The sequence below is a fragment of the Corylus avellana genome, chromosome ca1 (assembly GCF_901000735.1).
Source record: "Corylus avellana chromosome ca1, CavTom2PMs-1.0".
NCBI classification, from domain to species: Eukaryota; Viridiplantae; Streptophyta; class Magnoliopsida; order Fagales; family Betulaceae; genus Corylus; species Corylus avellana.
Window position 1 is genome coordinate 13,958,565 of NC_081541.1, and position 21,107 is coordinate 13,979,671.

Sequence of the window (21,107 nt, forward strand, 5' to 3'; positions counted from 1 at the left end):
CCACCTCTTTGTTCTAAGTTGCCACCTTCAATGGCCACCATCTTTTGACCAACTTTTCGTAGTTGACATTGGCTTGAAAATTACTTCCAAGGCGTCAAAAATTTTCCAAGGCAAAAGCCGAAAAAGACTCCCGAGTCCCGACCCAGCTAGACATGCACGATGCTCCTCGTACAATCAGAAAAACGAATGGAATGTCGGAACTGGAGATTTGAAAATTATCATCACTTCAACTGACCAGATTACTTTCTTGCATAGAGAGAGTTAAGAGGGATGATTAACAATGTTTCCCATTGACTTGAACATGGAGCCACTCCTCAATACCTAACAGGATAAACACAAGTCCTTAAATGTAAAATCCCATTGGCTTCAATTCATTATGAAATCATAGCTTTGAATCAAGAATCGCCATCATTAAGTGTTGTGAAAGATGTTCAATAATCTCATGCAAAGAGTTCGGAAACTGGTTCCCCAACTTCTGTCCATGAGTCCATCCAAACAACAAATGCTCGTTTTGTGGGTTAATATCAGAGGACCAAACAAAGTTCAAAAGCTTCTGCTTATGATGTCCTTCACCACGCACACATGAAACTACCATACAAAATTTCCCAGATATCAATTGCGCTGGAACTTTCTAATTTACACTCTATATAATCATGATATCTTTTGGTTGATGAAACTTCATGAAACCTCCAAATTCCTATAAGAACCATCTCTTATTCAACAGAAAATCCTGTTAGTTTTGCAAGAGAAAGTGAGGGACGGTGATCTTCATATACTGTTATTTTGTTTACTGCTGTCCTCTGGAGGCAGTGATACGAACTGCAAAATCCTCTCAACCTGCGCAACATCAATTCTGAACTTTTCAGCAATCTGTTGGATATCCATTGGTCCTTCATGGTCGTCAGCCTTCCCCTGGTGCAGGAGGACAATGTAGCGCAGCTGTGCCACATTCAGGGTTCCTGGAGGGGCGGGCCTTTCCTCATACCTGCCAGAATCTGGTTTTGTATTTCGCAGTTTTGGCATGGGCCTATTATACTTTTCCACCACAAATGCCTGTAAAATTACTAACATATTAACTATTCTGAGAATTTAACCAATTCCTATGAGGCACTCAAATACCTTCTACATACAATTCATGGGTTGGATCAAAGTAGAGTGAACATAGGGCAGACATTTAAGAATATTGTAATTAGGTGCAACTTTTAAATTTGAAATCTAGACCAAGCAAAAACTCTTTGGCACAAATATCAATCTTCCAAAACAATGATAAAGGTACAATGTATTAGTAAAATGTCAGTTTATATACATAGGCATACGATCTAGTCCAATGAAATAAGTAAACAAAGCCATTACCCATTAGGTAAGCAATTTTGTGTGTGTGTGGGGTGTGGGCAGTGGGGTTTGAGCTTAGAGGATGACTTTATCTAAGACAACATGCAGTAAGAGAATAAGAAAGAATGTCTAAGGCAACTGAAGTCACTGAACTCGAGATGTATCCTCTTCACCATACATCCTCTTCACCATGACTTTTAAGAGTGTCTATGGCCTAATTTTGATAGGGATAGAAGGTTTCTTTGGGATGAGTTGGCTGATGGAACTTTCCTTGGTGCAGTAGGGGTGATTCTAATGTTATCCGATTTCCCAGTGAGAGATTGGGAGAAACTCGTTTATGCCCAGATGATGGAGTTCTCTGACTCCAATTTTACTCAGCGCCCAATGGACTTCCCTCTTGTTGGTGGAACTTTTGCTTGGTCGAGTAATCAATAATTACCCTCTACATCTAAAATTGATGGATTCCTTGTCTTTCCGGCGTGGGAGTGTGTCCCAAAGGAGGCTTCCTAAACTTTGTTCTGATTATTTCCCAATCCTCCTTGACTATGGTGAGTTTCAAAAGGGTAGTAGGTCCTTCAAATTTGAAAACATGTGGCTAAAGCCTTAAGGGTTTTGTGGATAGGGTGAAACAATAGTGGAACTTTTATCATTTCCAATACTCTCCAAGTTTCATTTTTGCAGCAAGCTCAAAACTTTAAAAATTGATTTAAAGAGATGGAATGAAGAGGTGTTTGGTAATGTAAAGAAGAAGACTTTTGGAAGAGTTGCATGTTTTTGATATCACTGAAGAAGAGAGGGCCTTAAGTGTAGAGGAGAGAATGAAGAAGGTATAAATTTAGCGAGTTAGGGATAAAAAAAAAAATAAAAAACTATAAAAAAAAAAAATAAAAAAATAAAAAGATCCACTCTCATGGAGGAGGTGAGTTGGAGGTAGAAATCTAAGGTTTCGTGGTTAAGGGAGGGTGACAAGTGCCCAAAGTTTTCTCACAAAATGGGTAACTCCAACAGAAGGAAGAACTCCATTAACTCTTTGTTTATTGATGGTACAATTTCTATCAACTTATTAGAGATCAACGAGTACATTGACTAGTTTTATAAAAATTTGTACACTGAATAGTTCAATTGGAGGCCTTTGTTGGACGGTCTTTCTTTTCATTCTATTGGTGAGGTTGAGGCTAGTTGGTTGGTGAGATATTTTGAGGTAGGGGAGGTGATGGAGATAGTGAAAGCTTTGAATGGTAACAAGGTGTCGGGCCCTGGCGATTACTCTATGGCATTCTTTCAAGCTTGTTGGGTTGTTTTAAAACAAGGCATCATGAAGGGTTTTTTATTTTATTTTAATTTTTAATTTTTTTAATTTATTATTATTATTATTATTTTTTCGTGTGAGATTTCCAAGCAAGAGGTAAATTTGAGAGGAGCCTGAATGCTACTTTTATTGCCCTCACTCCAAAAATTCCAAGGATTGTTGACCCCTAAGGACTTTCGCTCGATTAGTCTAGTGGGGGGCCATTTACAAATTTTTTGCTAAAATTCTTGCAAACAGGCTTAAGATGGCGTTGGAGAAGATTATCTCTAAGTTGCAGAATGTGTTCATCCAAGGTAGGCATATCTTAGATCCTATTTTTATTGCCAATGAATGCTTTGATAGTAGAATAAGATATGGAGAGCCATGTATTATTCGAAAAATGGATTTAGAAAAAGATTATGATCATGTTAATTGGCACTTTTAATTGTACATGCTAAGGTGCGATTTTGGGGAGAAGTAGTGCTTTTGGATAGTTCATTGTATTTCCTTGGTGCGATTCTTGGTATTGGTGAACGACACCCCCACAAGTTTTTTAGTAGTTCCCGCGGCTTAAGACAAGGAGACCCTCTTTCTCCTTTGTTGTTTGTCACTGTGATGGAAGTGTTGAGTAGGATAATTTCTGCTGCAATGATTGAAGGTTTGTTGTCTAACTTCTCTATGGGGACAAGATATGTTGGTGGGATTGATATTTCTCACCTTCTGTTTGCTGATGATACTTTGATCTTTTGTGGGGCTAACTCTAATCATCTACGTTATTTGTGGTGCTTATTCTTATGTTTTGAAGTTGTTTCAGGCTTGAAGATAAACTTGGCCAAGTCAAAATTGGTTCCTGTAGGAAATGTTGATCATGTGGATGGGTTGGCTGGTATTTGGGGTTTTGGGGTTTCCTCTCTGCCTTTGAAGTATCTTGTTCTATCGTTGGGAGCCTTCTATAAGGCCAAGCATATTTGGGACGATTTAATTGAGAAGATATAGCATCAATTGGCTAGTTGGAAAATGATGTACTTGTTTAAGGGTTACCTTTATTTAGAACACACTTTCCAATTTACCTACATACTTCATGGCCTTCTTTCCTCTCCCTGCAGGTGTTGCAAACGTATTGAGAAACTTCAACATGACTTCTTATTGGGTGCGTTAAGCAAAGGGTTCAAATATCACTTGGTTAGCTGGTCCAAGATTTGTTCGCCGATCTTTGAAGGAGAGTTGGAAGTTTGGAACTTGCTGATATTCAATCATGCTCTATTAGGAAAATGTCTTCACTATGTGCTTGAGAAAGAGGCTTGGTGGAGAGTGGTGGTAGACTCCATATATGGTAGTTCATGGAGAGGGTAGTGTTCTAATGAGCCTCTTGGAGTGTTTGAGGTGAGGTTATAGAAGAATATTAGGAGGGGTTGGGGAAAGCTTTCAAGTCATACTAGATTTAAGGTGAGAGACGGTTCCAAGATTAGATCTTGGCATGATTTGTGGTGTGGGAATATGACCTTTAAGGAAGCCTTTCCAGATTTAATTGGTATTGCTTGAACAAAAGATGCTTTTGTTGTGGCTCGCTTAGAGCTGTGGTGGGTTGCCTCCAAAAGAGGGTTGTTTGATAGCAAATCCTTTTACAATGTCATGGTGTAGTGATGGCTTTCGCTTACGTTGGAAGAGTGTTTGGCGGACTAAGGTTCTTTTGAGGGTGGCCTTTTTTTGCTTGGTTGGCAGCCCTAGGAACTTACCATGAACAATGTCAAGAAACAACATATCATCGTGGTCGACAAGTGTTGTATGTGTAAAAGGAATGGGAATTCCGTGGACTATCTTCTTCTCCATAGTAATGTTGCTTATGCCATATAAATGTTTTCTTCAGTCGATTTGGGTTGTCATGGGTTATGTCTAGACGAGTAGATGACTTGTATACTTGTTGGTAGACTGCAGGCAACACTTGGAGTGTTATTGTGTGGGAGATGGTACCTTCGTGCTTTTTCTAGTGTCTATGGAAGGAAAAGAATGACAAAAATGTTGAGGACCATAAGAGGACATTAGAGGGGATTAAGATCTTATTCTTCAATATTCTGTATTTTTGGACAATTACTTTTGTTTCTCCTTTGCTGATTAGTTATTATAATTTTCTTGTTCTTTTTGCTCCTTCTAATTAGGTGTTTTCTTTTGTATACTCATGTATACTTGGAGCGTCACACGCTTTTAATGATATCTCGATTACTTATATATATATATATATAAAAAAATAAAAAATAAAAAAATAAAAAAAAGAATCTTTGTACCGCAAACAATAATTCATAATTACCATTTCAATATTATATGCAATTGTGCGGCAGGAAATTGCACCACCTAATCAACATTTTTGCATGCCGCACAGGGTGGGGATTAATTTGAGAATTGAAAGAAAAATCTAAGCATATTTGAAGACAAATAAGACTGCAGACTATAGTTCCTAAAACAAAAAATGTTCGTAAAGAAGAGCAGCAAGTTGCATTAACTCACCTCACCCATCTCAAGTTTCCCTCCAGGCTTGGATTTAATTGTACCAGCCATTTGACTAAGCATGGCATCGAACTTTGGATCCCGTTCCTCAAGTAGATTGTCGGCATTGATTCCTGGGGTACCATCTCAATTTAAGAAGAAATGATCCCACCAATCAGTATAGATTGAAATTCAGCATTCTCAATCCTAACAATCATAACACAGAACAAGTTATGATGAACATGCGCACACATGCAATCGCACACGTCAAAAATAAGAAGAAAAATACATCACAAAGCCCGCACACAAATTTCCAAGTACTCATCTGTCTTAACCTTCTTTGCCCAGAAGGAAAAATAAAAAATAAAAAATAGTACCAAATGTGGTGAGCATTACACATATACGCACACACACCTCAATTGCTTGGCAACGAATTATAATCCTAAAAGCTAATGTAGCACAGAACTAGCATTTCAATGGAAATGACTAAATTTCTATCAGCAAATAATTTACACCAATCAGAAAATCAAAGACTTGGCGCTCTAGTAACACTTGTGGCTTGGCTTATAAAAAGAAATAATAAATGGACAAAATATAGGGCTTCAAACTCAACGAAAACAAGGCATTCTACGAAATTTTTTACCACAGTTTTCAAATTAAAAGCTCAATCTACATTTACACCCGAAACCCCCTCAAGTTCTGCAATCCCTAAAATTAAGCAGAAAAAGAAAAGGCGCGCCTAACCGGAAACCAACCGGAATCAGGAGAGCCATGCTCGCTGGCAGTCTTCGAGATCTTCAACTCGTCGGTGGGAGGTGGTCGCCGATCGACGACGCTCTTAGATTTTGAGGAGGCCGACGTTGGATCGGTACTCGAAGATGTGCGTACTCTGCCAGATGCTCGACGTAATGCCTGTCCCATTTTTTTTCTTTCTGTCACACACACATGCACACGCTCACGCCCAAAATGGCTCTGAGCTATGCGCTAATCATTAGGAGCCTTTTCATATAAGGGACGCTTTAGTTATATCTTATATTATCATGAAAACCTTTGGGTTTGAATTTTTGGAAGGAGAAGATGCCACACGCAGGGCTATGTAATGAGGGCTGGAAGGAGAGCTACGTGGCTCGTTGGTCTGTGGAACACGTCGCTAGCTCGTCTTTCTCGGTCCTATGATCATGAGACTTTAATGAGTTTTTATTTTTTTATTTTTTATTTTGGACATAAATTTTCTCCGAATTGGTTCGGAATAAGTGACCAATGTCATTCAATTTGTTTGAATTTCTTAAAAATTAATGTTTAGGTTCTTAGATTATTAGAATGTCAATAAATGACTGTTAAAAATATTAAAAAAATAAAATATGTGGGAAATGATACTTTGCACTTATTATAGTAAGTTGAAAAAAAAAAAAAAACTCTTCCAAACTGATTTGAAGGAAATTTTTGTCATTTTATTTTATTTTTTTTATATGCAAGTGAGCCTTTAATGAGTAACTATTGGAAATTAGGTTTTTTGTGCTCTCCAATAACAACCTTCACGTTGGCTTCGAACATTAAAAACTCATTAAGACAAAAACACACAATCGCATTCTCTTTTGACAAACCCATCTACCAAAAGAACACCAAATTTGAGAGTAATGATATAAGGAGAGCTAAACTATTCTTAGAGTCCCCCAAATGGGGATTCGGATCATTTTCAGTCCAAAATGGACTTGAGAGTATCCAATTAATGGCAAGAAGAAATTCTAGAGCCACAAATGAGACACCTGTCTCACTAATAAAATAAATAAAATATTATTTATGATTAAAAAAATAAAATAAAAAAGAAAATAATAATCCACCCCATCATGGCCATAGAGGGTGGCCGGCCACCCGCATTTTATCTAGGGGTGGCTCAAGCTACCCCCACTAGCCAGCCAAGGGTGGCCGAACCATCCCTTAAGAGCCTTGGGGTGGCCAAAGCCACCTCGTGGTCCTTGGGAGTGGTCGAACCACCCCCAAGGACCAAATGAAAAAAGAAAAAAGAAAAAAAAAATTTGTTGGGTTTGCCTTTGGGGGTGGTTGAAGGCTAAAGCTACCCCAAACTGGCTCTTGGGGGTGGCCGATCCACCCCGTGGCCCTTGGGGGTGATTCGGTCGGTTCGGCCACCCCCAAAGGGAAACCTTATAATTATTATTATTATTATTCATCTGGCCCTTTGGGGTGGCCAAAACACCCTTAAGGGCCATGGGGTGGCTTCAAAGCCACCCCAAGCTGACTGGTCTAGGATGGCCTAGGGCAAAAATAGGGTGGCTTATTATTTTATTATTTTCTTTTTTAATCCTAAATAATCTTTTTTTTATTAGTGCGACAAGTGTTCCATTTGTGGCTCTCAGAAATTCTAGCCATTAACAAGATACTCTCTAGTCCATTTTGGAGACACAACACCTACTCTCTTAAGATCTCTAACCATTGACCAAAATACCCATCTGTTATTTGTTGTAAGTCAATTGATACTTAGGTATTTTGGTGGCTGTAATATAGAATTGGTGTATTGAAGTTTTGAACTAGCGTCAACAAGTACATTCTAATGTGGCTTGTTTATAATACTTACAAAATGTATCATCAGCAAGACGTCTTGACGCGATGACTTTTAGGGGTGCTCAAATAATTATAATTGACGGTTATTGGCTACAATCACAATTGCCTTGGACGGTTATTGATTTTTAATAGCCGCAACCGCCTAGGCGGTTAGCGGTTATTTTATAACTGGCGACTAGCGGTTTATTCAATTCAATAATCGGCGGTTTTATAACCGCTTTTTTTTATATGGGCTTTTGGGCTTTTTAAGTGTTTTAGGCCTTAAATTAACCTATTTTTTGGGCTTATTTTATGGAATTAGACTATTTTATGATCTTATTTTAAAGGCTTAAGGCCAAAATGTTCCAAAAATGATGGAAAAAAAAAAAAAAAAGTTGTTTTTTGGGCCAGCCAATGTTTTTGAATAAGGCTTAGCCCAAAACATCACATACCACATTATATATTTCACATACAGTCATAAATAGCCCAAATCCATTAATCCAAATAAAAAGAAAAAATTAATATATTTTATTAATATAAAATATTTAATATATATATTTATACTATTATATATAAATGAAGGCGGTTAGCGGTTATAACCGCCTTGCCCTACTCACTAAAACCACTAACCGCAACTGCCCTAGGCAGTTAGCAGTTTTTAATAACCACCTACCAAAGCGGTTAGTGGTTAATGGTTAGCGGTTAGCGGAGCGGTTATAACCGCACTGTTTGAGCAGCGCTAGTGGCTTTCAGAGAGCTTTGTTAGCAACATGTCCAACCTTTGTTATTTAGTTGATGATCCACGAGAAACTCTAGAGGTGTTATTTGTCGAGTAAGCCATTACAGCCATTCTAGTATTGAGTGCTTAGCCTCCGTACTTTGTTGTTTCTTTGTGAGTCAAGCGAATTCTTTGGTGTGAGCTTCTGTTGCATATTCTCTTGAAGTTTTTCATTCAAACCCCGTTGTTCGTCCATGTAAATTGAAGACTATCGATGGGTAGGGCTAGCAAAATAGGTACTTGGTAAATAAACAAGTACCTATTTATCCTATGCATTCAATTATTATTTATGACACTTAAATGAACCTAATTTTAAAAAAACATGCATAGGATAAACGGGTCATATCATGTACCTGTTTTGCCAATCATATTGGCGGGTCAATAAAAAAGCTCAAGAAAAGAATTGCCCAAAAGGTTTTGGAGTTATTGTGGTAGGAAGCAAGTGAGACACTTGTCTAGTATAAAGGGTATATAAATGTGATTTGCTCGTACAACTTAATTCTCTCCAATGATTTATTTTCTGTGTTTAACTGCTCTGGAGTGATTTTATTTTTGAAATGTTTTCAAAGGGTTTTCACTTCTTCAACAAAATATTTGTGTTGATTGCGTGGTTGATTTCTTATTGTTTGGTGGTTTGATATATTAATTCTACTGCTGCATAACTGTATTATATGGTTGCATAATATTGTTGATTATGTTAGGATCTAACTTGGCTTTTCATCAAGTAAAACAAGCGGAATGAACCAAATTACGTGGATTAGTAAATCAATCGGCACAATAATTTGGTGACAAAGTAGAAACACATTGAAAACTCTTTAAAGGTTAAACCACTATGGAGCAGCCAAACCTAAAAAAAATCAATATACTATAGAGTATAAACAATACAATCAATGTATACTTACAAAACAGTTGTAGCTAAACGTGTCTAGCTATTTCATTTCCTCTACAATGCGAAACTTCGGTGGCTAAAGATTTTAAAACATGTATGCATGTGGTTTAAAAGAATACTCTTAAGAGAGATGAACAATTGAGGCATAGGGAAGAAAAGGTTAGGTCTTATAAAGCATGCATCGAATGCCTTAAATAGATTATAACAAAGCTAGGTCTTATAAAGCAAATTTGAATCCCTAATATGGCAATATTTAAGTTGGCGTCTTCCATGAGCTCGGGTTACACAGCTTCCTAATTGGCGGCGTATGGACCCTCAGAGAATGGCTGATCGAACGAACCATTCTGTCAAGTTGTGATCTTCTATTGAACAATTCTCGTCGAGACCCTTTTACAACCGAGCTAATGAAGGTGCAGTTATAATTGAATGTGATCTTCCACTTGTCTGAACTCTATATCGAACGAGCCAACAATCGTGAAGAACTACCATGATTCCTTCTAACAAATGTCCCAGCAATCGAGCACTTCTGGAAGACTTAAATTATCCTCATGAAATCAACAATCTGAATGTGCTTCCAACCAAGCATTACTGTGATACCCATTTAGTGTCTTGTCCGAACCTTTCACCAAACGAGGCATCGAACGATAAGCATTGTGTTCTTCCTTGCGTAGCTCATCAAAACTCTTCACCGAACACTCCAGCAAACAATGAACAATCAGTACTATGTTCTTCTTTAATTAGTAGCTCTTCTAAACTCTTCATCAAACGCTCCAACTAATGTCACCCACTTTTCTTCAAAAAAATTACAAGTTTGAAATTCTTCTACCATTGAATCTATTTTGAACGCCGAATTAACCAACTTAAAAACTAATAATAATGCTCATGAACACTAAAGCAAATATATTATGTAGAGGACAAAAAAGAACAAAAAAAAGGTCAATGTAAAGGATTTGCATAGTCAAGTTGAATTAATGTCCAGCATTTCTCAAGAAACTGCCAGCTTTGGGTAAATGAACGAACTAGGATTCATGTTTCCTTCTTTTAAATTAAGTTTGTCTTTGCTGAAAGAGAACAAGGATTTCATTCATCGCATTTACCGTATACACTGTTGAAGCAGTCAGCTTGAAATCGGATATCCAAAAGGATACACCCAAATAAAACAAGAACAACCTGATGCTCCGTTTGTAGGCAGAGAAGATTGCAAGAAACCACAAGTTCTCTTCCCATTTTCTTCATCAACAAGTCAACCAACTGGACAGTACAGAAATTACAGGTCATCTTAAAGTATTAAATGTTGACACATAAAATATGGGGAACCCAGGACCAATATAAATTACTCTTATCAGAAATGCTCAGAAATTGAGCAGTGAAATAGCCACATGTATTTTGGTTGCTGCTACTAATAATTTAGCATAGCCACTGCAAAGTGAAGTGTAGAGAAAATGGAGCTCTAATCTGTTCCCTTTTGTTGAAATGACAGGTATCTTTTGTTATCATCTTGTTTCCCGATTCTCAGTACCTCCTACCACAGGAGCTTTGTCTAATGTAAATGGCCTCTTGGAAGGTCGATTAGCATTGTGTTTTATCTATGAAATTTGTAACCGACGCCACAAACACCTAGCCAGTTAGCTCATCGTTATGAGGGGTAACCATTGCAGTAGGAAGAAGTGAGCATAGGAAAAGAAAAAGAACTGCTGGAAGTCCCATTCTCATGTAATCACTCAGAATTTCAGCAGCTAAAGAATTCAGAAGCCAGAGACATTTGAGTCCCTTTTCCCTTGAGTCAAACTTGAAGCTTGGTCAACATGTCACCATTGTTATGACACACACCATTTGCCCTTTCCTCAGCTTTGAAATCCACCACACTAGTACCAAAATCCTCAGTAGCTCTTACTTGACCACGAGCACGTCGAGAAGGTCTTAACATCGACGTTTCTCGTGGCGAGGCATCTCTACTCTTTCGCTTCTGCTTTGGGTCTAGATATCCAAAAGCAAGAGCTTCCAGTGCTTTAGTGGTCAGTGGTCGGCTCCTACTGCTCTGTCTCCGATAATTTGTGTTAGACTGCTGCTCAGAATTAGCCACACAGGCGGAGGGTTTCACTACATTTGGATCATCCAGTTCCTTGCTCGTTTTATCTTCTCTTTCTTTTCTTTCCGTCATGAAAGGTTCATCAGCCTCAGCATCTGGAGGAATAGGTAAGTTCAGGTCAATCAGCGTCCTGGTTTGAGGTGCTTCAGGAAGCTGTTCAGCAGCAAAACAGGTACCACCTAGAATGCCCTCACCATTGATGATTGGGCTGCCTTTAGACAAACATGTAGATGATTTCTTCTCCTGAGACGTATCCATTCGAGAAAGAATGTTCTCACTAAAATCAGGGTTTTGTGGAGAGCCACTGGCCTTCACTTGTCTTAATGCAGGATCTCCCAAGATGCCGAGTTTGCTTTGGTTTGTCTCTGTGCGACCACAAGCACTTAACTTCCGGCGTCGTTTTGTGAAAGGAGCTAAATGGTTTTTGTTGTCTGGTCTGATTTTCCGGCTCAATTGGCTCTTTGTAGCTTTCCTCTGCTGTGTGTCACTAGAAACACTGGTCTTCTGGTAATCAGGGATATTCGCAGGTGAATTAGCATAGTCAAGGCCATTGACTAGAAACCCCTTATTGGAAGCATTATTTTCTAAACCTGTCATGTTAAAAGAGATTCCCCCATCAAAATTGTTATTTCTGGCTATGGGCTCATCAGCCCTATTGAAGCACAAGGTATCAGCAGAGTCAGATTTATCTGTCGACTCCTCAGAATTATCGTCATCATCTTCTTCAGAATCACTTCCAGCGGTGAAAGTGTTCATAACTCCAGATGGACAGCTCCTCAGTTCTCTCACCTTGGTTGTTTTCCCATCAGCCAGACTTGTATCCACAACAGTAAACTTCAAGACATCTGTATTGCGACTAGGAGTTCGTGGCTTGAGATAACAGTGGCGTTGCTGATCAGGGAAATCTTCTTGGTCCAGTTTTGTTTCATCAGTCCATCCATTTTCTTCTTTGCTTCTATAATCGTTATCTACTCCTATTTCAAGCTCAAGAAGTCCTGGGTCTGAAGCAACTTTATGCAGGACATCCCTAACAGAATCAAAGTAATGGTTGCCCTTCACTAGTTTCCGTCTTGAAAACTTCTTAATACCAGCGATAAGAAAGACTAAAGAATGTCTAGAACCAGCAGCACAGCCATTACTATTAGGCTGTTCAGAGTGCCATCCTCTTGCGAGCAAACGGGGCCAAACAGCTTCCCAGAAGAGATCATTTGATCTAGCTTTGCTTAGACGGAAGTCTCCCGTTAAATAGTTAACAATTTCCAAGGGTGTAAGTGTGGAACATGCCTTGCCAGTCGGTATCTCTGGGCGTACAGGAACAACTTGAGCGGACTTCAGAGGTTCCATAATGCCGGTGAGATCTTGCTTCCCTTTACCGATTCCAACTGCCTCTACAAGAGCATTCAGCCCAACTGAAGCCTTTAGAGTAAATACATATTCTTCTAGTAATATTTTCCCCTCTCCAAATGCCTTCGCAACCTGCCAATTTGTTGAAATTTTTATCATTTCTTAGGAAGGGTTGAAGTTCATACTAAAAATGAAAAAAAATATTAAAGATTTTAGAGCACAAATGACAGGCATAATTTGGCTTGATCTAAAATGGCCTTCATCATGACAGTCCATTCTGCCAGAATTCTCAAGAGAGGATTTTGCAGCAACTTGAAGTTTGAGCAAAGTGAACACTAAAAATTCTAATGTGTACAACCAGCTAGTAAGACACTCGAACACAGTGATCTGTGAAACACCAAGAAATTTTTACTAAAGAGACAGCTCTTTGCATAAATTTGAAGACTATTTGGTCAACAGACATCATGTTTATATACAGGAGAAATGGAGGTCATTGCACAGATTTTCAAATAAAAAAGTGCAAGTTGATTGCTTTGGTCACTTCAATACAATCGCATCTACCATAAAACAAGTAGGGTATCATATCTCTAGTGAGCTTAGGACATGAGAATTACAATTCTTAGAGCTGCAAGAAACTGCAGAGATATGAACAGAAGGAACATAATGAGAAAACTCAAAAGAAAAACAAAAATGTAATGCGTGCCAATATGCCTGTTTATACAATTGTAACAACCCAGATAAAGATTAATTATTATTATCTGTGGCTTTACAATCATAGGCTAAAAGAACCAACCAGGAAAAGATGGTGACCCCGTGGAATTTGTAGAAAACTACTCCAAATTGGTTTTTCAGGACATGTTTGATTTTGTTTGTCTGGTTATGCATTTGGGTATAAAAATATCTTAAAAACCAACCAATCCACCCTCATCTGGAAAATCATAGCATCAATCATTTTAATAACATGTACAAGTAGTTCAGAAATACCTCCATTAAAGTGTTTTGGCATTCCTCTGACACATGGGGAAGCAAACGAGAGAACAATTCCTGTTGCCTCAATCCTGTAAAAATTCTTTGTCCATATATACATCTTCTGCTTCGTATTTTCCGGCATTCTGACCATCTATTGTATCTGTCCGACCTATAAAATTTCCCATAATAGAAGGAAAGTATATCCCCCAACTTTTTACTCCCAACAAATTTCTTCACCTGAACAAGGTTCTTCCCAAAAATATATAAACCAAGCACAAAACTGGCCTCTTCTATATCACTCCAGGAGTCACCCAAGGAACCAGGAACTAGACAGTAGCCTTTGCTTTTATCCATATCCTGCATTTCAATCTTCATTTCTTTTTGCATAGCCACATTTACTGAGTCTCCCAAGTTTCTCTCATTCTCCAATGTACCATTTGTAGGCTCAGCTTTAGTTTCTAAGCTGTCACCTTCAGAAAAATTATGGGTCTCCCTGAAGCATTCAGATCTTAGGGGCTCACGTTTGTCGTATACTTCAGTTGAATCACCAACAGCTTCCTGTGGTTCATGTTTAAAACTCGCAACTTCATCATTGATCCACATTATTGTTACAGCCAACCCCACTAGAAAATCACGAGGACCACCAGCTGTGTTTTCTGCATCAGCTGGATTCTTTGTAAGCCATAGATACTCAGATCCTGTAATCTGTGGTGGAATTTCAACCTGGTATTCATCACCCACCCGAGGAAATACCTGCTGTTCTCCAAAGACATCATATGTGTCAGAACTTTCAGGAGAGAATGATTGCTCATCAAATGTATCCTCAACACAATCCCCACGGTCAACAACTTGAACTGGATCCATCTGCCAAACAAAATAAAATGGTTTGATTGGCTTTTAGAGACAACATAGGAGGCAAGAATATGCCATTTTTTTTCTTCTTGCTAACAGACTATAATTTGGCCTAAGCCTAATGACATTTTCATACTTAATCGTAGCAAAACAAAAGAGATGAAGCAATTAATGTACTATAACCCTGCAGAGGCTTCTATTCTTTATTTATTTTTTTTCAAAAAAAAAAAAAAAAGTTCTTACTTAGTCAATGAAAATGTCAGCGCCTTTGAACCAGTGCTAAGAGGAAATTAAATACAATGTCATAGCTTATCTGGTACATTTACCCTCAAAGTTAGATGAACTTAATTAACGGTCTCCATAAATGTAATGAAACCAAAATCTAGGCAAGAAACAAGAGAGAACCACCTAAATCATTATTCATATCCTCAAAAAGTGCAAACAACGAAAATGCCAAAGATTTAAACCGACACAAATGATATTCAAAATCTCAATCAATAGGTTTCTGGAAAAGCAACTGCGCAAGTACCAGTTCCAATTACTCACGATAATAGATACAAGATTTTGTTTTTCCATTCCACCAGAAACAAAACAGTAGGTACAACAACATCCAGAATTATCCCTAATTAAACAACAACAACATACTATAAACAAGTTTAAAAGACAAAAACAAATAATACGGACATGGAACACCTACAAACAGAGTTTATTGCCGCAAACCCAGAAAAAAAAAAATTCAAACCCAGATCCACTTTCCAACCCGAAACAAAAAATCGAGGCAACCCCACATTGGAAAATAAAAAATGAAGCAACCCCACATCCAAAAAAAAAAAAAAACCTCACACAAATATATTAGAACCCATTAAGCACATTTATTTCAATTATTAAAATCGAGCATAATCCTACCAAACGAGCAACAATGAAAAGCTTCAAAACCAAAGCCAAAAAATTGACCAGAAAAAAAAAGCAAAAGAAAGAAAAAAAAAAAAAAAAAACAACAACAACAACAACAAAAACAACAACAAACACGGAAACAACAAAAACCAGCGTTTTCAAAAAGAATTCCAATATGATCCAAAAAAAATTCGACTTATTTACACAACAAGCAACCAGAGCCAAGTACAACAACATTAATTCATACAACACAACAAGCAAAGCACAAATAACAGACAAAAAAAAAAAGAGAGTAACAAATAGAAAAAGAATTTGTTTTTTTTTTTCCTTTTTATTTTACTATACTTACATGGATAAAGAGCAAGACGCTGAAACCCACGTGAACAAGCAAACCTGAGAAAATGGGTCTTCATGGTTATGCTTCGATTGGCAACTCATAGATTAAAAAACAAACAAAACGTGAACACACACACACACAAACACAAACAGTTTTTCGTTTCTCATTTTTTCTTTTAGGGAGAGAAAGTAAAAGCGTGAAACGCATACAAAATACGTATACACACACATATATAAATATACTATACGTATAGAGAGAGAGAGAGAGAGAGAAAGGTTGTACCAGGGCTAAGAGAGCTTAGCGTTCATGGCCCCGAAGGATGAATCGGAAGAGGACTTGAGCCAAAGCCGAAGAGAAAGCCAAAAGAACGAGAAAGCGAAGTCGCTGAGAACTCAGAGAGAGAGAGAGAGAGAGAGAGAGAGCGAATAATAATATACGAGTTCAGAGAGAGAAAGAGAAAACGAAAGTGATATTCTCCCACGCGCGGAACAGGATGGTGGTTCACAGCGCTTATTACGACGACGCGTGGCACTGTGATTCCACTGAGATAAAACCAACTTAAATCTAGGACATAAGCACCCTTCCTAACTTTATTCCCACCACCAATCCCATCGCGCCACGTTTAATTTCTCGGACACTCACGTACAACTTGTCTAGAAAAAGCTTTGTAAACCTACTACGAGCGTCGCAGCGTAGTTTTTTCTACGTGCTGGTAATAGGTTCAGGGACGTTAATGCAGAGGGCGGCCTTACGCGCCTATTGCGCGTCACAATACGATGTTGTTTGAATTGGATTTATTTTATTTTGAATGACCAAACTAGCCCTTTGGGCCAGTACTTGCATTTAATTAGTTGTTATATATATATATATATTTCAGAATAATCATTTGGAATAATTATTATAAAATATATTTGGTTAGCCCTAATTCTTAATAGGGAAAAGCTCCTCTTTTTATCCACGTGAAGTTGAGCAGGACTTCTTCTTAATTGGCTTGGTTCTATAATAATATTAAGATTAATCAGAGATTTTGTTATTTCAGGATGTAGTTTGTTAGATTTTATATATTTTTCCAATTTTATTGAAATAAAATAAAAAGAGAAGGGTAGGGAGCCAAACAAATGAACTTTAAAAAAATTTCAAACTGATGTGGCAAGGGTTTTTAAATAAAAAAAATGCAATTCTTTCTTCCTTATCTACTACTCACAGTCTGCCACGTCAGTTTAAAAATTTTTTTGAGTTAATTTGTTTGGCATCCTAACACTCCCCTATTAATATATGATTAAGGAATTGAATGTGTCCCACAACTTGCAAAACTGATCCCACATGACATACTAAATAATGCATCAGCCGTACATCTTACTTGATTTCAATTATTAATATCATATTCATTAACGTGTCAAAGTTGCAATTAAAAATATAGTGAATTTGCAGAAACAATTTAATTTATTTCTAGACAAGTACTTCTTTTATGGATAAAGAAATGTTTTGCTTGTTTTGACCGTTTATTTCATTCTCTATGCTTTAATTAGAAAAAAATAAAATAAAAATAAAATATTTTAATTCAAGCTATTGAACGCATATTTATGGTTAAAGCATATAAGAAAATGATGTAATTGAAGAGCAAAATATGACTTAAAATTACGTTAATACAAAAAGGAAAAGACAAACAAAACAAACCTAAGACTGGGTTAACGTTAAACTCGGTCGACGAACTCGGTGGGTTCCATTGATTTTGTGTTCCTTATTGCCTGGTCTAAGATTTTCTCTCATGTCCATAGAAAATTCAAAAGTGCACAAAGTATACGCATCTGGCAAAGACGCTGTATTGACTTGAATATGTGGGACACATTATTATTATTATTATTATTATTAGATGATGTTAGAACAGTTTTCAACACGGTGGATAAAAAGCAATATTGTCAAGGGGATCCCCGGGGAACCGGAGATACTCCGATGCCAAAGTCGAAAAGTTTTTAAAAGAAATATTGTGCTTCGGCGCACAATAATTCAATACGCTCAATAATATGTATGAGGATCTTTCAGATGTTTTTGTACCTTGTGTAGGGACTTATTTATAGGCTTGAGGAGCTGAAGTAGACTTGGACTGAATCTTTTTATTTGAAATGGTTTGAGAGTCTAGAGTTGAGATAGAACTCAACAGTTATCTTGTAGAGATAATCTTGAGTAGTCATCTTGTAGAGATAAATATGACGTTTTTTTATGATGATTGATTAATACAAGAGGCTCATTTTTATCAAAAAAAAAAAAAAAAGTAGGACGTCTTTATTCCAATATTATCTTGATTGGAATATAAGACTATTAATTAATTAAATAGCACTTGCTATTTAATTAATATCTTTATGGGCCTATCATTGGCCATTGGGCCCAGAATTTGGTGGGCTTTGTAGTATGAATTTATTTCCAACAGATGAGATGAAACGATAAAACATTAATTAATACAAATAAACTGTAACATCCCCAGCCCGTTAAGGCTGAGTTTGCCACTTTTCTTCTTTTACAACAAAAGTGCTTGCAAAGATCTATAAGGTCTATCAGAGTACTTGATTTTAAAGGATACAATAAATGCGTAAAACATTATTCAAGAGATTTTATTACAAGCGAAATTAGAAAACATTAGATTTTAGTTGCGGAATATCATATCATTACAATAACTTATATGAAAAGACTTTGAAAATTAATAATTATTCCCACCCCATTCCGGCCTCCTATTCCAGCATCCTTTCTACCTGAAAACAAGAAATAAAACTGAATGAGCCCAAAGGGGGCCCAGCAAGTAAAATCCACAACCATAAATAGTTTTACTCCTTGTTCTCAGTTTTGAAAATCGTTTTCGCAAATAAATATAATTCTAGCCATAATAATATCTGTATGTACGGTTGCATCTCTCGTAACATATACATACTATTACATCTAGTAATAGATCATCGTTGTAAATCATCTTTATAAATCATCATCATAATGCATCATTATAAATAATCTTTATAAATCATCTCTGTAAATCATCATAGCATATCATCGTTGAAAATATAGTATCATTTTCTCATAATAAGGCCCATGTACACTATTACCCCTGTGCACGAGGGTTGCGGGTCCTTGTGACCATGGCACTGAACTGTGGCCACAGCCATGCCCGACCGTCAATTAACTCTTTCTTGGTGCACTCAACGGTCTAGTTGATGGAATACCACCTTCTGGCATAGCCTCCTTCAGTGGTTTCGCCTCCATCCGAGTATCGGTACCGAACTCTCATCTTATCTTATCTTGGGGCCAAAAATACTCTCCTCCATACATGTGCCCTCATTTCATAAACATTTATCTCATCTCTTGTACTTTTCTTTGTACTTCTTTTGATGCATCTTAGGGCAACATGTAGGAGGGTTTATCATCATTTTTCTTTCTTATAATCATCATCATTTCTCAACTTTCTTTTCTTAAAATGGAAACTTTTCCAAATATAAACTTGTTGTGCTTAAAAAGCGTTTAAAGAAATAGAAACTTTCTAGATAATTCTTTTAGAAATCCTTCATGCATGCAACATAACTTCATAATACGTAAATAAAATAATCATTTACAATTTACTAAAGAATGAATAAATAGCATGACATGAAGTAATTTTAGAAGGGGTAGTGAATTTACTTACCTCTAGACTGAAGCTAAAAGTGGTATGAAGGAATCTAGTTGCTCCAATATGACTAACACCACTAGTATATCTTTTGAAACTAATTTCTAAAGTCCGCTATCTCTTGTGTTCTTTCTTTCTTGTAGCGCTTGGTCTCGCCCTTTCTCTCTCTGTTCTGAGTAAACACTCTTAGAAAGAAGAAAGACCGAGTAAAAAGCAGAAGAATGAAGAATATATGCAAGAGATGGGAGAGGAGATGAGTGGTGAAAATTGTGAAGGGGAAGATCTCTATTTATAGGAAAAAAACCAAATACTATTTCGCCTTTCATTTACAATTCTACCCTTCATTTATTATTTCACCCACCAAATACTATTCTACCCACCCTATACTATTCTACCTACCCTATACTATTCTACCTTCCATTTACTATCCTATTATTTCACCAATTACCATTCTCTAATTACCACTCTCATAAATTTCCCAGGAATTAAAATCCTTAGCTACAATGGATATTAAAATAATCATCATTATCGAAATAATCTATTTAAATAGCTTTGAAATATATATATATATATATATATATATATATATATATATATATATATATATATTCAAGCTTATATAATTTGACTATGATTACATGCTTTTATTTATTTATTTGTGTCATATTTTATTTTAAAACATAGACAACGGTGGGATAGTGATATGAGCTTGTGTGAGACGGGTCATAATTTGGCACGTGACATGCATCATTTTTCCAATATCCATTTTAATGCCAACATTTAAAAAGGACCAAATCGTAATAAAATGATAGTACGTACGAGCGAGGGAATAAATATCAATAGAAGCTTGAGGATGTTATGGAAAAAGAGAGTAATAATTTCTACCTATATTTATATTTGCAGACTTGCATCTGTGTTTTAGGATGAATCTGTCCTTTACAATTTACATTTACATGCATGAGAGGATTATTATTTGCTTCTCTCTTCTAATTAAGGTAGATAGAGGTTTTGAGTTCATGCATGCAGACTGCAGTTGTCTGTGTGTATATATATATATATATATATCATTTTATTAAAAATAAATAAATAAAAAGGCCAGTGGAAAACTCTTCTTTTTTTTTTGGCCATCCTACAATTACTCCCTTAAAAACGAAATGATGGTAAATCCACAGCTGTACTCCCAAGTCATCAATTATACCCTTCAGAGTACGTAGGTGCCATTGATGATTATAGCTCTTTTCAAATTCGAACGTATGAAAGCTGCTAGGAAGTAAAGTAGGACGAGGAGAGAAAAGGGTATAGTCATCTCCATGCGCTTCGATTATTATTATAAGAATAATCAACTCCATCATTACCAACATAAGTTTTTTGATACATTTCGTAACCATCAAATTTTAACTCATACTCTAGAAATTCTCTTATTTGGATGTCAAATACAAAAATTATTTACTAAGAATAAATACTTTATCAATATCGTGGTTGAATAGCTTGAATAGTTGGTACGTTGAATTATTCTTAACATACTTATTAAAAATTAATTATGTAAGAATTGTAGCTTTTAAAAATATAATAATACTCCAGTTAAATAATTTTTCATTTAAGTAATGTCTTTGCCTATGACCATAATGTTTTACAAGAGTTTTTAACACATT

The 21,107-nt window shown here is 36.6% G+C and overlaps 2 protein-coding genes across 4 annotated transcripts; both read right to left on the reverse strand.

Annotated features, from left to right (window-relative positions):
• Positions 1 to 411: 411 nt before the first annotated feature.
• Positions 412 to 6,234, reverse strand: LOC132164680 (uncharacterized). 2 transcript variants are annotated; one of them, XM_059575236.1, is made up of 3 exons: positions 5,857 to 6,234; positions 5,123 to 5,235; positions 412 to 1,053 (listed from the first exon to the last, which is right to left on the reverse strand). In XM_059575236.1, the coding sequence occupies exons 1-3, from the start codon at positions 6,020 to 6,022 to the stop codon at positions 769 to 771; spliced, it is 564 nt and encodes a 187-aa protein (XP_059431219.1). In that variant the 5' UTR covers positions 6,023 to 6,234; the 3' UTR covers positions 412 to 768. The 2 variants fall into 2 exon arrangements, with proteins under 2 accessions (XP_059431219.1, XP_059431211.1); XM_059575228.1 differs by having other exon boundaries at positions 5,123 to 5,247; positions 5,857 to 6,230.
• Positions 6,235 to 10,278: 4,044 nt separating this feature from the next.
• LOC132167935 (uncharacterized) lies at positions 10,279 to 16,192 on the reverse strand. 2 transcript variants are annotated; one of them, XM_059578982.1, is made up of 4 exons: positions 16,095 to 16,192; positions 15,825 to 15,868; positions 13,745 to 14,593; positions 10,279 to 12,892 (listed from the first exon to the last, which is right to left on the reverse strand). In XM_059578982.1, exons 3-4 carry the CDS (start codon positions 14,591 to 14,593, stop codon positions 11,111 to 11,113), a joined length of 2,631 nt encoding a protein of 876 aa, XP_059434965.1. In that variant the 5' UTR covers positions 15,825 to 15,868; positions 16,095 to 16,192; the 3' UTR covers positions 10,279 to 11,110. The 2 variants fall into 2 exon arrangements, with proteins under 2 accessions (XP_059434965.1, XP_059434966.1); XM_059578983.1 differs by lacking the exon at positions 15,825 to 15,868.
• Positions 16,193 to 21,107: the final 4,915 nt, after the last annotated feature.

What these genes read in the sequence shown, in the direction of transcription:
- LOC132167935 (XM_059578983.1), bottom strand. Translation starts at nt 14,593, where the DNA reads ATGGATCCAGTTCAAGTTGTTGACCGTGGGGATTGTGTTGAGGATACA. An exon ending in GCCAAAACACTTTAATGGAG is followed by an intron (nt 12,893 to 13,744) that starts GTATTTCTGAAC and finishes ACAAATTGGCAG; the next exon opens with GTTGCGAAGGCATTTGGAGA.
- LOC132164680 (XM_059575228.1), bottom strand. Translation starts at nt 6,022, where the DNA reads ATGGGACAGGCATTACGTCGAGCATCTGGCAGAGTACGCACATCTTCG. An exon ending in GCATGGCTCTCCTGATTCCG is followed by an intron (nt 5,248 to 5,856) that starts GTTGGTTTCCGG and finishes TCTTAAATTGAG; the next exon opens with ATGGTACCCCAGGAATCAAT. An exon ending in GGAAACTTGAGATGGGTGAG is followed by an intron (nt 1,054 to 5,122) that starts GTGAGTTAATGC and finishes GTAATTTTACAG; the next exon opens with GCATTTGTGGTGGAAAAGTA.